The 16004-nt window shown below is 35.3% G+C and overlaps 1 protein-coding gene across 4 annotated transcripts in view; it reads right to left on the bottom strand.

Moving 5' to 3' along the window:
* Positions 1 to 15590, bottom strand: part of il17rd (interleukin 17 receptor D) — a 56948-nt gene extending 41358 nt beyond the window's left edge. For all 4 annotated transcript variants that reach the window (XM_057846516.1, XM_057846517.1, XM_057846518.1 and 1 more), the window contains exon 1: positions 15404 to 15590. In XM_057846516.1, the coding sequence (XP_057702499.1) occupies positions 15404 to 15523 (120 nt within the window). In that variant the 5' untranslated portion in view covers positions 15524 to 15590. The remainder of the gene's footprint in view (positions 1 to 15403) is intronic.
* Between the last annotated feature and the right edge of the window lie 414 nt (positions 15591 to 16004).

The raw sequence follows: 16004 nt of genomic DNA, 5'->3' as shown, positions 1-16004 counted from the left end.
GGAAAACACAGACAAGGCTGAAAAAGCAGTTTCTGCTCTTGCACTCCTCTTTAAAATAAACTGCTATATTTTAAGCCAAAAGATTTGTTGTGTTTGACAGAACAAAATGTCTACAGTGGGGCAAATAAGTATTTAGTCAAGCACCAATTGTGCAAGTTCTCCTACTTAAAAAGATTAGAGAGGCCTGTAGTTGTGAACATGGGTAAACCTCAACCATGAGAGACAGAATGTGGAAAAAACCCCAGAAATCCCATTGTTTGATTTTTAAAGAATTTATTTCCAAATTAGAGTGGAAAATAAGTATTTGGTCACCTACAAACAAGCAATATTTCTGGCTGTCTAAGAGGTCTAACTTCTTCTAACGAGGTCTAACGAGGCTCCACTCGTTACCTGTATTAACGGCACCTGTTTTAACTCATTATTGGTATAAAAGACACCTATCCACAACCTCAGTCAGTCACACTCCAAATTCCACGATGGCCAAGACCAAAGAGCTGTCGAAGGACACCAGAGACAAAATTGTAGACCTGCACCAGGCTGGGAAGACTGAATCTGCAATAGGTAAAACGCTTGGGGTAAAGAAATCAACTGTGGGAGCAATTATTAGAAAATGGAAGACATACAAGACCACTGATAAGCTCCCTCGACCTGGGGCTCCATGCAAGATCTCACCCCCGTGGCGTAAAAATGATAACAAAAACGGTGAGCAAAAATCCCAGAACACACGGGGGGACCTAGTAAATGACCTACAGAGAGCTGGGATGACAATGACAAAGGCTACTATCAGTAACACAATGCACCGCCAGGAACTCAAATCCTGCACTGCCAGACGTGTCCCCCTGCTGAAGAGTACACGTCCAGGTCCCTCTGCGGTTCGCTGGAGAGCATTTGGATGATCCAGAAGAGGACTGGGAGAATGTGTTATGGTCAGATGAAACCAAAATAGAACTTTTTTGGTAAAAACACGGAGGAGAAAGAATACTGAATTGCATCCTAAGAACACCATACCCACTGTGTAGCATGGAGGTGGAATCATCATGCTTTGGGGCTGTTTTTCTGCAAAGGGACCAGGACGACTGAACTGTGTAAAGGAAAGAATGTATTGAGAGATTTTGAGTGAAAATCTCCTTCCATCAGCAAGGGCATTGAAACACACAGCCGGGTCAACAAAGGAGTGGCTTCGTAAGAAGCATTTCAAGGTCCTGAAGTGGCCTAGCCAGTCTCCAGCTCTCAACCCCATAGAAAATCTGTGGAGGGAGTTGAAAGTCCGTGTTGCTCAACGACAACCCCAAAACATCACTGCTCTTGAGATCTTCATGGAGGAATGGGCCAAAATACCAGCAACAGTGTGTGAAAAGCTTGTGAAGAATTACAGAAAACGTTTGGCCTCCGTTATTGCCAACAAAGGGTACATAACAAAGTGAGATGAACTTTTGGTATTGACCAAATACTTATTTTCCACCATGATTTGCAAATAAATTCTTTAAAAATCAAACAATGTGATTTTCTGTTTTTTTTCCACATTCTGTCTCTCATGGTTGAGGTTTACCCATGTTAACAATTACAGGCCTCTCTAATATTTTCAAGTGGGAGAACTTGCACAATTAGTGGTTGACTAAATACTTATTTGCCCCAATGTACTAATACACATACACAAAAAAGGACACAAGACTTCTCTAAAAACTTTAAAACCTTCAGACTGTGCGTCCATATTTCAAACAGACAGCTCGTATCGCTTCTTCCAGGTGTTGCTCTAAACGTGTAATCATCGAGCAAAAAACATCAATCACCCCAAATGCTCGCTTCCAAGCAAAATGCCCAACTTCCTGTTCAATCTCACGCATTCTTGACACTTTTCAAATCGTGTTTGTCGCCTCTTTTGGAGTAAAAACGACCGAAAAGCGACGCCCCAAGCTAAAAATGCTAAAGCTAGGCCGAATTTCCCGAGGGGGAATCCCCAAATAACTTCCTGAGCTAATCACACAGCTAATTGCAGGCCCGTTTCTTGGAAGACGCGGCAATTAATCACAGGGAAGGCCGAGTCTGCGAGGGGAAGAGAAGAAGGAGGGATGAAGGAACAATCAGCAGGCCTGCAGGGGGAGGGAAGAAGAGAAGGAGGAATCTGATTAAACAGGAAGTGCTTCAATTATGTCCGTCCAGGTCCATTTTTGTTTGTGGACTCGATTCCAGATGTGCGCGTTGCAGCCAGACTAATCTTGTCTTAGCAAATGTCCATATGATTAACCGGGACTTTGAACGAATTGTCCATGGGAATGTCTGCCTCAAACCAAAATGGTCAACTATCCATTCAATTCTGAACAGGGGTCTTTGAGACTTTTTTTGTGCGTTCTTTGATGATTGACATGTCAGTCCAATTTCATGTCTATAAGTAAAACCGTTTTATGGAGGCTGATTTTTTTGTCTAATTTTCTGCTGTTCTTTCCTTCGGAATGCCTGCTTAAAACCAAAATGGCCAACTTCCTGTCCAATTTCGAACATGTGTCTTTGAGACTTTTTTGTGCATTCTTTGATGATTGACATGTCCGCCTAATTTCAAGTCTATGAGTAAAATCGATATCCAGGGCTGATTTTTTTTTTCTAGTTTTCTGCTCTCTTCAACGAGAATAATGGCTTCGAAAAACCAAAATGGCCGACTTCCCGTTCATTTTTGGACATGGGTTTTTGAGACTTTTTTGTGTGTCCTTTGATGATTGACATGTTCGCTCAATTTCATGTTTATGAATAAACCCGTTGTGCGGGGCTGATTTTTTTAAGTCTAGTTTTCTGCTGTCTTTTCCATGGGAATGCCTGCTTAAAACCAAAATGGCCAACTTCCTGTTCAATTTCGAACATGGGTCTTTGAGACTTTTTTGTGCATTCTTTGATGATTGACATTGTCCGCCTAATTTCATGTCTATGAATAAAACTGTTGTCCAGGGATGATTTTTTGTCTCTTCCAAGAGAAAAATAGCTGCTTCAACCCAAAATGGCCGACTTCCCGTTTATTTCGAACACAGGTTTTTGGGACTTTTTTGTGTGTCCTTTGATGATCGACATATCCGCCCAATTTCATGTCTATGAGTAAAATCGATGTCCAGGGCTGATTTTTTTTTTTCTAGCTTTCTGCTCTCTACAACGAGAATAATGGCTTTGGAAAAGCAAAATGGCCGACTTCCCGTTCATTTTGGAACATGGGTTTTTGAGACTTTTTTGTGTGTCCTTTGATGATTGACATGTCCGCTCAATTTCGTGTCTATGAATAAACCCGTTTTGCGGGGCTGATCTTTTTTTTCTAGTTTTCTCCCATCTCTTCCTTGAAAATCATAGCTGCTTAAAACCAAAATGGCTGACTTACTGCTCAATTCCGAACATGGGTCTTTGAAACTTTTTTTGTGCGTTTTTTGATGATTGACATGTCCGCCCAATTTCATGTCTATAAGTAAAACCGTTTTACGGGGGCTGATTTTTTTGGTCTAGTTTTCTGCTGTCTTTTCCATGGGAATGTCTGCTTCAGACCAAAATGGTCAACTACCCATTCAATTCTGAACAGGGGTCTTTGAGAGTTTTTTGTGTGTTTTTTGATGATTGACATGTCAGTCCAGTTTCATGTCTATGAGTAGAACCAATGTCCGGGGCTGATTTTTTTGTCTAATTTTCTGCTGTCCTTTCCTTGAGAATGCCTGCATAAACCAAAATGGCCAACTTCCTGTTCAATTTCGAACGTGGGTCTTTGAGACTTTTTTTGTACATTCTTTGATGATTGACATGTCCGCCTAATTTCTTGTCTACGAATAAAACCGTGGTCCAGGGATGATTTTTTTTCCCGTAGTTCTTTTCTGTCTCTTCCAAGAGAAAAATGGCTGCTTCAACCCAAAATGGCCGACTTCCCGTTTATTTTGGAACACAGGTTTTTGAGACTTTTTTGTGTGTCCTTTGATGATCGACATATCCGCCCAATTTCATGTCTATGAATGATTTTTTTTCTAGTTTTGCTGCTCTCTTCAACGAAATTAATGGCTTTGGAAAAAGCAAAATGGCCGACTTCCCGTTCATTTTGGAACATGGGTTTTTGAGACTTTTTTGTGTGTCCTTTGATGATTGACATGTCCGCTCAATTTCGTGTCTATGAATAAACCCGTTGTGCGGGGCTGATTTTTTTTTTCTTGTTTTCTCCCAACTCTTCCTTGAAAATAATAGCTGCTTAAAACCAAAATGGCTGACTTACTGCTCAATTCCGAATATGGGTCTTTGAGACTTTTTTGTGCGTTTTTTGATCATGAGGTGTCCGCCCAATTTCATGTCTATAAGTAAAACCGTTTTTTTGGTCTAGTTTTCTGCTGTCTTTTCCATGGGAAAGTCTGCTTCAGACCAAAACGGTCAACTCCCCATTCAATTCTGAACAGGGGTCTTTGAGACTGTTTTGTGCATTTTTTGATGATTGACATGTCAGTCCAATTTCATTTCTATGAGTAGAACCATTGTCCAGGGCTGATTTTTTTGTCTCATTTTCTGCTGTCCTTTCCTTGAGAATGCCTACATAAACCAAAATGGCCAACTTCCTGTTCAATTTCGAACGTGGGTCTTTGAGACTTTTTTTGTACATTCTTTGATGATTGACATGTCCGCCTCATTTCTTGTCTACGAATAAAACCGTGGTCTTTTCTGTCTCTTCCAAGAGAAAAATGGCTGCTTCAACCCAAAATGGCCGAATTCCCATTTATTTCGGAACACAGGTTTTTGAGACTTTTTTTGTGTGTCCTTTGATGATCGACATATCCGCCCAATTTCATGTCTATGAGTAAAATCAATGTCCAGGACTGATTTTTTTGGGGTCTAGTTTTCTGCGCTTTTTCATTGGAATGGCTGCTTAAAACCCAAATGGCTGACTTACTGCTCAATTCCGAACATGGGTCTTTGAGACTTTTTTGTGTGTTTTTTGATGATTGACATGTCCGCCCAATTTCATGTCTATAAGTAAAACCGTTTTACAGGGCTGATTTTTTTTGGTCTAGTTTTCTGCTCTTTTTCATGGGAATGGCTGCTTAAAACCAAAATGGCCGACTTCCCGTTCAATTCCCCCCACTCATATGAATAGTGTTTCGTTGTGCATGTTCACTGACAAAAAAAAAAAAAAAAAAAAAAAAAACAAGAGAAAAGTGCTTTTTTGATTGATTGATTGATTGGATTGATAAAATCTATATATTTGTATTATTTTAACCATTTTTGTATTTTTAATTGTTTAACCCAATTTCTTATTTTTGGTTGTATACTTTTACTTTTATTCACGTATTTCCACATTTTTTTTTCTATAGTATTTGTTTTTATCATCATTTTTATTTTCACTTTTATTTATTTAATCATTTCTTTTTCAATTTTGGCAGCTTTGGTCCTCCATCAAACGGGTGCCTGGAGCAACTTAACAGTCTTTTTCCAATTTTCACTGGAGAATGAAGGTCATCCAGGTGTGCTTTGCATTCTGGGAACCAAAACATTGCAGGACCTTCCTTCTTCCTGCATTTACTTTCCGGACACATCTGGAGTTGTCGTGAGGTGGGCGAGCCCCCCAACCCCCCCGTCCCTCCCTCGATGTATATGGATGTGTGCGGCTAAAAAGAAAAACATTTTTTAAGTAAAACTGTGATCAACAGCTGTGCAGGAGGAATTAGTCGGTACAAAAGTGAGGTGCAACAATGCGACCTGAAGAAAGAGAGGGAGTGTGTGTGTGTGTTCAGCCAAGCAGAGATTTCCCACCAACAGGAACAAAACCTGCAGCTTCCACCTCCTGCTTGAGTGCTCCTCAATAAACCCCCCGACTGCCGACTCCTGCTAAGCTTCTGCCTCCTTTATAACTGGGGACAAATCCGTTACATCCATGGAAACACGGAAAGAGGAAATGGCGTTTCGTTCAAATTGCGTGGGAGTACGGTTTACTGTTGTCATGAATTTTAAATTTTGTAACCAATTTATGTCACACTGCTGTTGCCATAGTTGTGCGCTCCCTGTTGTTGTGGTATTACGGTAAAAAGAAACCTAAGTGATGAGTCGTGTGCACATGTGATGAGAAGCACACTGAATAAAGAAGTGTTGTTCCACATAAGTATCGGCGTTAAATGTACTTAAAATGAGGAAGTACATTAGGGCCGCAACGAATAATCGAATAACTCGAGTATTCGATTAGAAAAATAAGACTCGAATTACATTTTGCTGCTTCGAGTATTCGTTTAAAGTGGTGTTGTAATGGTTTGTTTTGAAAGTGTTTGCATTTAGTTTTTGGGTGGATACACTGCCCTCTAGTCTGCTTCATTTTACATGGCTGAATCCAGCTGCTCCCTGTTAAGACCAACATCAGCTATTTTTTTGTTATACTAATGTTTTTATAATGCATTCGTACCTTAGTTTATAGGTATATTTAGCCGTTTTTGTGCGAATATGTGTCCGAACCATTTGTTAAGAGAATTGTAAAAAAATGAATAAATAAAAAATACCGTTAGCATTTTATAGCATTTAAGCTAGCAGACTTTTGCTATGTAAGTTAACCAATTGTTCTTTTGTTCTACATAGGTCCTCATTTATATATTTTGTAAAATATTTAAGGCTCAGCTCAGGTGTTTTAATTTTTTATGTTCCTTATCCGATTCTTCGAACGAACTAGTTTATCGATTAATCAACTACTAAAATAATCGATAGCTGCAGCCCTAAAGTACATATTAAAAAACTTCCTGGAATTGACCCAAAACTAACAGGAAGTGATCCAATATGTACAGGGAATAACACAAAATCATCAGAAAGTGACCAATGAAAAGGAACAGACTCCGAAATGCCACAAATGTACCTGAAGTGACCCAAAATCAATAATAATAATACCCATGTTTACAACAACTGGCTAACTTCCATAACAACAGTCCGCTAGCTTAAATGCTACATAAGCCTCATGTTTACAACAACTGGCTAACTTGCATAACAAAAGTCGGCTATCTTAAATGCTATATAACTAATACTTACAACAATTGGCTAACTTGCATACCAAAGTCAGCCACCTTAAATGCTATATAATGCTAATGCTCACCAAAAACAATCTGGTAAACATTAGCATTATATAGCATTTAAGCTAGCAGACTTTTGCTATGCAAGTTAGCCAGTTGCAACAATGCAACAATTGGCTAATTTGCATAGCAAACGTCTGCAAGCCTAAATGCTATATAATGCTAATGCTTACAACAATTGGCTACCTTGTGTAGCAAAAGTCAGCTAGCTTAAATGCTATCTAATGCTAATGCTCACCAAAAACTATCTGGTATACATTAGCATTATATAGCATTTAAGCTAGCAGACATTTGCTATGCAAGTTAGCCAATTGTTGCATTGTTACAACTGGCTAACTTGCATAGCAAATGTCTGCTAGCTTAAATGCTATATAATGCTAATGCTTACAACAATTGGCCAACTTGCACACCAAAGTCAGCCACCTTAAATGCTATATAATGCTAATGCTCACCAAAAACAATCTGGTAAACATTAGCATTATATAGCATTTAAGCTAGCAGACTTTTGCTATGCAAGTTAGCCAGTTGCAACAATGCAACAATTGGCTAACTTGCATAGCAAACGTCTGCAAGACTAAATGCTATATAATGCTAATGCTTACAACAATTGGCTAACTTGTGTAGCAAAAGTCAGCTAGCTTAAATGCTATATAATACTAATGCTCACCAAAAACAATCTTGTGCGCACCAGAAACAATCTGGTCAACATTAGCATTATATAGCAATTAAGCTTGTGGACTTTCGCTATGCAAGTTAGCCAATTATTGCATTGCTGCAATTGGCTAGCTTAAATTTCAGGCTTAATGCAAAAGTTCCATCGCAAAAGTCCGCCAATTTAAATTTAATGCTTCAACATTTGTTATACAAGTTAGCCAATTATTGCATTGGCCAACTTACATACCAAAAGTCCGCTAGCTTAAATGCGATATAATGTTAACGCTTACAACAACTGGCGAACTTCCACACCAGAAGTCAGCTAGCTTTAATGCTATATAATGCTCATGTTTACAGCAACTGGGTAACTTGTATAGCAACGGTCCGCGAGCTTAAATGCTGTATAATGCTAATGCTTACAACATTTGGCTAACTTGCATCTAACTTAAATACTATCATGCAAATTTTTACAATTGGTTAACTTGCATAGCGAAAGTCCGCTTACTTAAATGCTAAATAATAATAATGTTTAAAACAATTGGCTAACTTGCATAGCAAAGGTCCGCTAGCTTAAATGCTATTTAATGCTAATACTCACCAAAAAAAATCTGGTGCACACCAGAAACAATCTGGTAAACATTAGCATTAAATAGCATTTAAGCTAGCAGACTGTGCTACGCAAGTTAGCCGATTGTTGCAATTGGCTAACCTGCATAGCAAAAGTCCGCTTGCTTAAATGCTATGTAATGCTGATGCTTACAACAATTGGCTAACTTATATAGCAAAAGTTTGCTAGCTTAAATGCTATATAATGCACGCCAGATTGCTTAAAATTTATTTTCTGTCAATGTCCTTTAAGGGGTTCCGTACAATTTATTTAAACTAGGAGTGGCTTTGAATGCTACTGTTTGAGCGCCACTGACGGCACCAGACGTCCAATTTGTTCGTTCGACGTTCATTCGCCCGTCCTGGTCAAAATGAATTGGACGTCAATCGCCATCAATGCGTCCACGAGAAAAATGCAAAAATCTACACGCTCCATCAAAGTTTCACACGGGAAGGTTTTCCACGCCAAAAACATACGAGCCCCCGCGGTACGCGGGATGGCGAGAAACCTGCCTGGAAAGTTGCGATTCCGGCCAGGAGGAAGCGGACTGATTTTCCCTTTGCGTCCTAGGCCAGATGTTTTACACACATGTAGAAGGGGAAGGGAAAGGGGAGAGGGGGCGGACACCGGATCGCCTGGCTTTGTTGAACACAAAGAGAAGGAGGGCGAGCGTTACAGGTACAGGTGGAATCGGATCCAGGAAGCGGGATATCTAAGAGGGGATCTAAGCGGCTCCTGACAAAGCGGAAAAGATGAGAAGGTTTTGGAGAAAACTGCCACAAAGGATTAACCTCAAATTCACATTGAACAAATACATATCAAAAAGTATTGGGGGAAATATAGTACATAATTACATTAAAATAATTATACTAAAAAGTATACATGATTTAAATATTACATTAAAAAACGCAACAAAAAATGGGGAAATCCTACATTAAAAGAAGAGTATAGAAATTTTTTATATAAAAAATAATACAAGTAAAAATTGGAAAAGACTATACATTTTTTAAAAAATTTTATATAATGTATGTAGAGAAAGAAAATACAACTAAAAATGGAAAAATCCTACATTAAAACAAAATATATAGAAATGTTTAAATTATATATAATTTTATGGTAAAAATGAAAGTGAAAATAAACAACTAAAAATCCTAAAGTTAAAAAACATTTATGTATAAATTATATCGAGAAAATTTAATTGAAAAAAAAAACTAAAATAGGAAAATCCTTCATAGAAAAAATACATTTTTTTAATCACACAGTATATAATTTATATCGAGAAAATTAAAAAAAAAAGGAAAATCCTACATTTAAAAAACGAAAATAGCATTTTAAAAAATTATAAAGAGAAAATTACATTGAAAAAATAACTACAAAAAAATTGGAAAATCCTACATAAAGAAATAGTTTTTTTAAATATACATAATTTATATAGTGAAAATTAAAAATATTATTGGAAAGTCCCACATGAAAAAAGTAGATAAAAAAAAAAAAAAACATTTATAGCGACAATTGAAAAAATACAACTAAAAATGGGAAAATCCTACATTACAAAAAATAGAACAAAAATTATATATAATTTAGAGGAAACAATTTTTTTTTTTAAATTGGAAAATCCTACATTTAAAAAAAAATAGAATTTTTTTGAAAACGTATAGCGAAAAAATTCAACAGAAAAAACAAAAATTCAATTTTAAAAAATTTGAAAAAAAACAAAAAATATAAACTGATAGAAGGCAAAAACATAGAAAAATGTGAAAAAAAAACGCTAAACTAATAGAAACAAACAAGGAAAAAACTCCCAAAAACCAGCAAAATTTCGAAAAACTCAAATCCCCAAAAACCTGCTAGACAAAAACTTTGACTGAAAAGTAAAAAAAAAAAAACGAAAAAATTTGATAAGGAAAAAAAAACTTGACAATGCTAAACTACTAGAAAAAAAATAAGAAAAACCTCCCCAAAAAAAAAAAAAACAGAAAAATTCTACATTTAAAAAAAATATTTTTTTAAAACATGTATATCGAGAAAATTAAACAGGAAAAAAATACTTAAAAATTGAAGAACAAAAAATATATAAAGAAATATAGCAAAAAAGGAAAATTGATTTCAGAACGGAAGAAAATGAACTGAAAACAAAATACAAAACAAAAAATTAAATATGAATAAAAAATATGGAAAAAAGAAATAGAACATTTTAAAATACTTAAAAAATACTTATTATGTAAAACAGAATATTAACTCTTTTAGAACAATTATTAAAAAAAAATATTAAATACATGTCGTGTAATGCATATATTTGTCTTTTTAATCATTTTCACTTTTTTTATTTTTATCATTTTTACTGTTCTTTGAGGTTTTCCAGCTTTGTGGTTTTTCAGCATTGTCAGTTTTTTTTTTTTTTTTTTTTTTTTTTTAACTTTTTTGCCTTTTATCGCAGTTCTTTTTTTTTTTTTGTGGTTATTCATCTTTTAAATTTTCTCATAATTTTTCATGGTCTTTGCGTATTTTATTCCATCTTCATTTTTCATGTTTCAGCTCCATTTACAGGGCTAAACTTCCATTCCATTTTGTTGACAGGGGCTGGAACATTAATTCGCCCCTCCCAGCTTAAATAGATTGGACGTCAACCACCCTCAATGGCAGTCACTGACTCCAACGAGTGCCATAGCCTTATAGACTGATAAAAAGTTTTTTTAAATCAATGAGTAGTCAGCCAACTAAAGCCACGTTGCCACCTATAGGCCTGGCATGCGAATAACAATTATTTCCTAAAAATCTCCAAGTCTAACAACTTCACACCTGTTAAATACAGACTCAAACCCCCGCTCTGAGCGACCTTTGATGTGTGTGCGCGTTTGGGTGGGAAAGGGACGAGGATGAGGACGGGGGCGAGGGGGGTTGTTACAGGAAGGAATGTTTCAGGAGGGTAAATAGCTTGAAGCTTCCTGTAGGCGACACTTCAAAGACTAAAAGGGGAAATACAGATAACCGTACAAAGGAGATTAAGGATAACAAAAATAAAAACATGAGCTAAAATGTAAAAAAAAAAAAAAAAAAAAACTTTGCACACGGATTACAAATGAACTGATCAAACAACTTAATTCAAGTCAGATGTTTTTGTTTTGTTTAGTTCAGTTGCTAGCAGTGGCGTCACAGGGTTCTGTAGCAGGGATGTCAATGATTTGATGACGTGATCAGAAATCGGGCTCGATCACGTCGGAATAGGGTGAAAAAGATCGGGGTTTTCAGATTTTTTAAATTTTTATTTTAAGGGCCAAACACAATAGAAGAAAAAAAACTAAAAAATATATGTTTTGTAATAAATTCATACATAAATTGCAGGGGATCGGTGCTCGGTATCAGCAGATCCTCAAAATCGGGTGACTTGGACTCGAACTTGCGTCCAAAAGTATGGGATCGGGATGACAAGTCTGCAGTGATCCTTCAGAGACCCCAAAAGTAAGTCAAACACATCAAATGGCAGGAAGCCAGCCATTTTTACAACGCGCAATTTACCAAAACCACAAAACCATTTGGGTTCAAAGTTTAAGGTTGCCTCCCCCGACTTGAGGATGTCGTCTATTAACAGAATGACAACAATTTTGGCTAAATCACAAAGTAAAAAAAGTATTGAAAGTGACAAACAAGCTTAACCAAAAGAAAAAACAAAACAAAAAACAACCGTGACCAATGGTTGAATCAGCACTTGTCAAGGGGTGTTGGCTTTTTTAATTAAAACAAAAAAAAAAGCTTAAAAAAATGCTAAACTACTGGGGGAAAAAACCCAAAATAAACACAAAATTGCTAAAAACTAAAACATCTCAAAAAACTGCAAGACAAAAAATGTGGGGAAAAAATAAATGCGATTAAAGGTGCAAAAAGCAGCGAAAAAATGCTACTCGGGGAAAAAATTATGAAAAAACCTCCCAAACAACAAAACTCAAATGCCTAAAAAACTGCGAGAAAAAAAACGAATAAAACATTTTAAAAAATGAAAAATTTTGCTAAAAGGCAAAAAAAGGAAAAACTGTGAAAAATGCTAAACTACTATAACAAAATAGGAAAAACCTCAGCAAAATTGCGATAAAACTCGAAACCTCAAAAAACTGCAAGACAAAAACTGCGAATAAAAAGTTTTAAAAATTTCTGAAAGAAACTGATAAAAGGCAAAAAAAAAAAAAAAAAATGAGAGAAAAACGCTAAACTACTGTAAACAAACAAGGAAAAACCTCTCAAAAAACAGCAAAATTGCGAAAAACTCAAATCCCCAAAAAACTGCTAGACAAAAACTTTGAGAAGTAAAAAGATGAAAAATTTGATAGAAGGCAACAACAACAAAAACTGCGAAAAAATGCTAAACTACTAGAAAAACAAAAACTCCCAAAAAACAGCAAAATTACGAAAAACTCAAAACCTAAAAAAAACTGCAAGACAAAAACTGAATAATGGTAAAAAGTGAAAAAAGTGATAAAAGGCAAAACAAAAAATGTGAAAAAATTATAAACTGCAAGAATAGGAAAAACCTCCCGGAAAAGAGCAAAATTGTGAACAAAAAACTGCAAGACAAAAACTGAATAAAAAGCAAAAATAAAGTGAATTTTTTTTGATAAAAGACAAAAAAAAAAAAAAAAAAAAAAAAAAAAAACCTGAAAAATGCTAAACAAGTAGGAAAAAAATACCTCCAAAGGTAATAAAAAATAACACAAAGTAAAAAAAAATCTTCAAACATGCAGGGCAAAAACGTAAAGATAAAAAACTGAAAATTAAAGAAAAAAAAATTGCAAAAAATGTGACAGAAAAAGCCAACATAAAAAAGTCATGCAAAACGTGATAAAAGGCTAAAAAAAAAAACCAAAAATGAAAAATAGTGCTAAAAAAAATGCTAAAGTACATGGGGAAAAAAATCAGGAAAAACCTAAACAATAATTAAAAAAAAAAAACGGCAAATTGCTAAAAACTTAAAAATCTACAAGACAAAAAATGTGAAGTTAAAAAGAAATATGAAAGACTGGATAAAAATGCAAGACAAACTTTTTTTAAAGTAATACAAAAAAAATGTGATATAAATAGATGTACTTTTATTCATCATATAATTCTTCAAAGTTTTATTAAACATTTAATAGCCAAAGGTAAAAAAAATATTTTTTGATTTTTTTGTTTGTTTTTGTTTTAATTGAAAATGATCAAAAGCACAATTTTTTATCACCGAATATTCTCTGATTTGTGGATTCTATGAAATGTAGATGACTATCTTTGGAATAAATCAATATACGTAATAACAGATTACATACTAGTATTTGCAAAACAAAAAAATGCATTTACTTTGGAAGACAACAAGGCACAATGTTCAAATGGATTGGAAGTCTATTCGTGCCCCCCCCCCCCAAAAAAAATAAATTTCAAAGCCACACGATTGGACGTCTATCACCGTCAATCACGTTGAAAGATTTAAAAAATCCATTGAACAGAATCAAAACAATATCCAAACTCCACAAAAGCCGAATTAAAAGCAAAAAGACTACGATTGACAATGGAATATCAAAGAATAATGATAAACGTGCCAAAAAATGTGCATACCGGCAAACCAATCTTCAACTCAGCACTTTTCCCCAAGCAACCTTCATATTGAAAAGTACGCAAATATTGTCCGAATTCGCCTGAAGCCGAATTTAAGGCAACAATGAGTATCAATTCTAGAAAATAAAGAAAAATGACCACAATTTTTGACAACAAATATAGTTGAAAATCTCAGTAAATTCAGCTTTCGACCACAATGTTTCTCATCGACTTGCCAGTATTAAAACCATAGGCGGAGTTTGACTTTTGGGGCAGGGGGGGCACAACATGTTGATGACCCCGAAACGCAGTGTCTGCAATAAAATTAACTTACAAGAATATTAATAATAATAAGTTGACAATGAGAGTTTTTTGTTTCCCATCATTCTTCAGGGGAATTCTAAATCAGGCTACTTAGGCAATATTTTTCGGCAAGATTGAATATGGTACGCCCGCTGGTGTCGTGCCAATGTAGTTACCCCATTCAAAAATTGTATCTCCTGGGCGGAGCCAAATGGAGGTAGATTTGTGTGTTTATTATTCAACCAAAAAAAAAAAAAACGTCCAAAAAGTGTTTGAATGCAAAAATAAATTTGAAACTCAAAAGACCCCCCCCAAAAAAATGCACGTGAAAGCTATTTTTCTTTGATATTTTAATTTTATTTATTTATTTATTTATTTATTTTTATTGAAGTCAAGTTGATTTGATTAAAGCAACTTTTTTGATTGAATATTTGAGATTGAAAAATTTGCATTTGAACACTTCATTTTTACTTTTTGTGTTTGGGCCATATTAGGATTAGGACATTTGTGTCTATATCCTTCAATTCCCCAAAAAGTTGCTTCAATCAAAAAAAATACTTTCGGTCAAAGAAAAAAAACTTAAAAATATATCCCCCCCACCAAATTATTTTTTTAAATTATATGCAAAGCAAATGACCGTCTAAGGTGCTCGGAAAAATAATTTTGACACATTATAAGAATACATATTTATGTTCATTTCATTCATTTTTGTTGCAGTTTTATTGATTTTCAACTTTTATATATATATATATATATATATATATATATATATATATATATAGGAAAGTCAATTACATGCAATGACACTTTTCGGACACCAGGGGGGGCCTGGCTCCCTGCCCACCCCCATAAAATCTGCTTATGATTAAAACATTCAAATGACAAAACCGCATGAAAGGCAGGAATGTAAATTCACTGAGTGTTTAAAATACACGTTTATAGACATTTCAACTTAGACTCGCCATTTTTTCAAACGGGGGTGCGTTACCTAAAAGACACCGACAGGTAAGTCGCCCCGAGTAAAGCAAGATATATTTAAAATTCAAACAAAAATACAGACAATTCAACTGCATTTTCACTTTTAAAATGACTATAATTACATAGAAAAGTCAAAAATGAGTGAGAAAGGTGCCAGGAGAAAAATGCGGTGACACCTGAACGTGTTTCACGTCTCGCTGGGTGACAATTGACGACTGCAACAATTGCAAAATGTTGCTAATTCTAGTTTGTTTTTATTTACCTGAAAGCCACATCCTTCCTGGTTGTTCCTCCTGTTCCCCGAAAGCGTATCTCCGCCAGAAACATTCCACAGGACGAGGAGAGCCGGGAGACAGACGAAGAGGGAGCGAGGAGCCGCCATTCCTCTCGGGAGTCTCGACAACTTCTGGAGGAGGCGAAGTGAAGTTTTCCCCGATGCGCGAGCATGCGCTGTAGCGGCGAACTGCGCATGCGCAAGTATTTGTGCGTGCGCGATCGTCACACGCAGAATGTCGATTGAAAAGAAATACCATTAAAATGAAAAATATTGAAATGAAAGACATTTGAAATATGTAAATATTAAAAATGTTTTGAAAAAATAATAATCACAAACTAAATTTAAAAAAAAAAAAAAACGTTTTTAATGATGGAAAAAAGTGAATTACAATTGAAATTTGTCAAAAAGTTAAAAACTGAAATGAATAAAATTTGAAGATAGAAACCAAAATTAGAACAGAAAGTGAAATATGTAACCGTAAATATACATGGATTTAAGAATATATATATACAGTATATATATATATGTATATACAGTATGTTAAAAAAACTCAATTAAAACAATTAAATGAAATAATATTAATACT

Source organism: Corythoichthys intestinalis, chromosome 9 (genome assembly GCF_030265065.1).
Source record: "Corythoichthys intestinalis isolate RoL2023-P3 chromosome 9, ASM3026506v1, whole genome shotgun sequence".
NCBI lineage: Eukaryota > Metazoa > Chordata > Actinopteri > Syngnathiformes > Syngnathidae > Corythoichthys > Corythoichthys intestinalis.
This window is presented reverse-complemented; position numbering and strand designations above follow the sequence as displayed.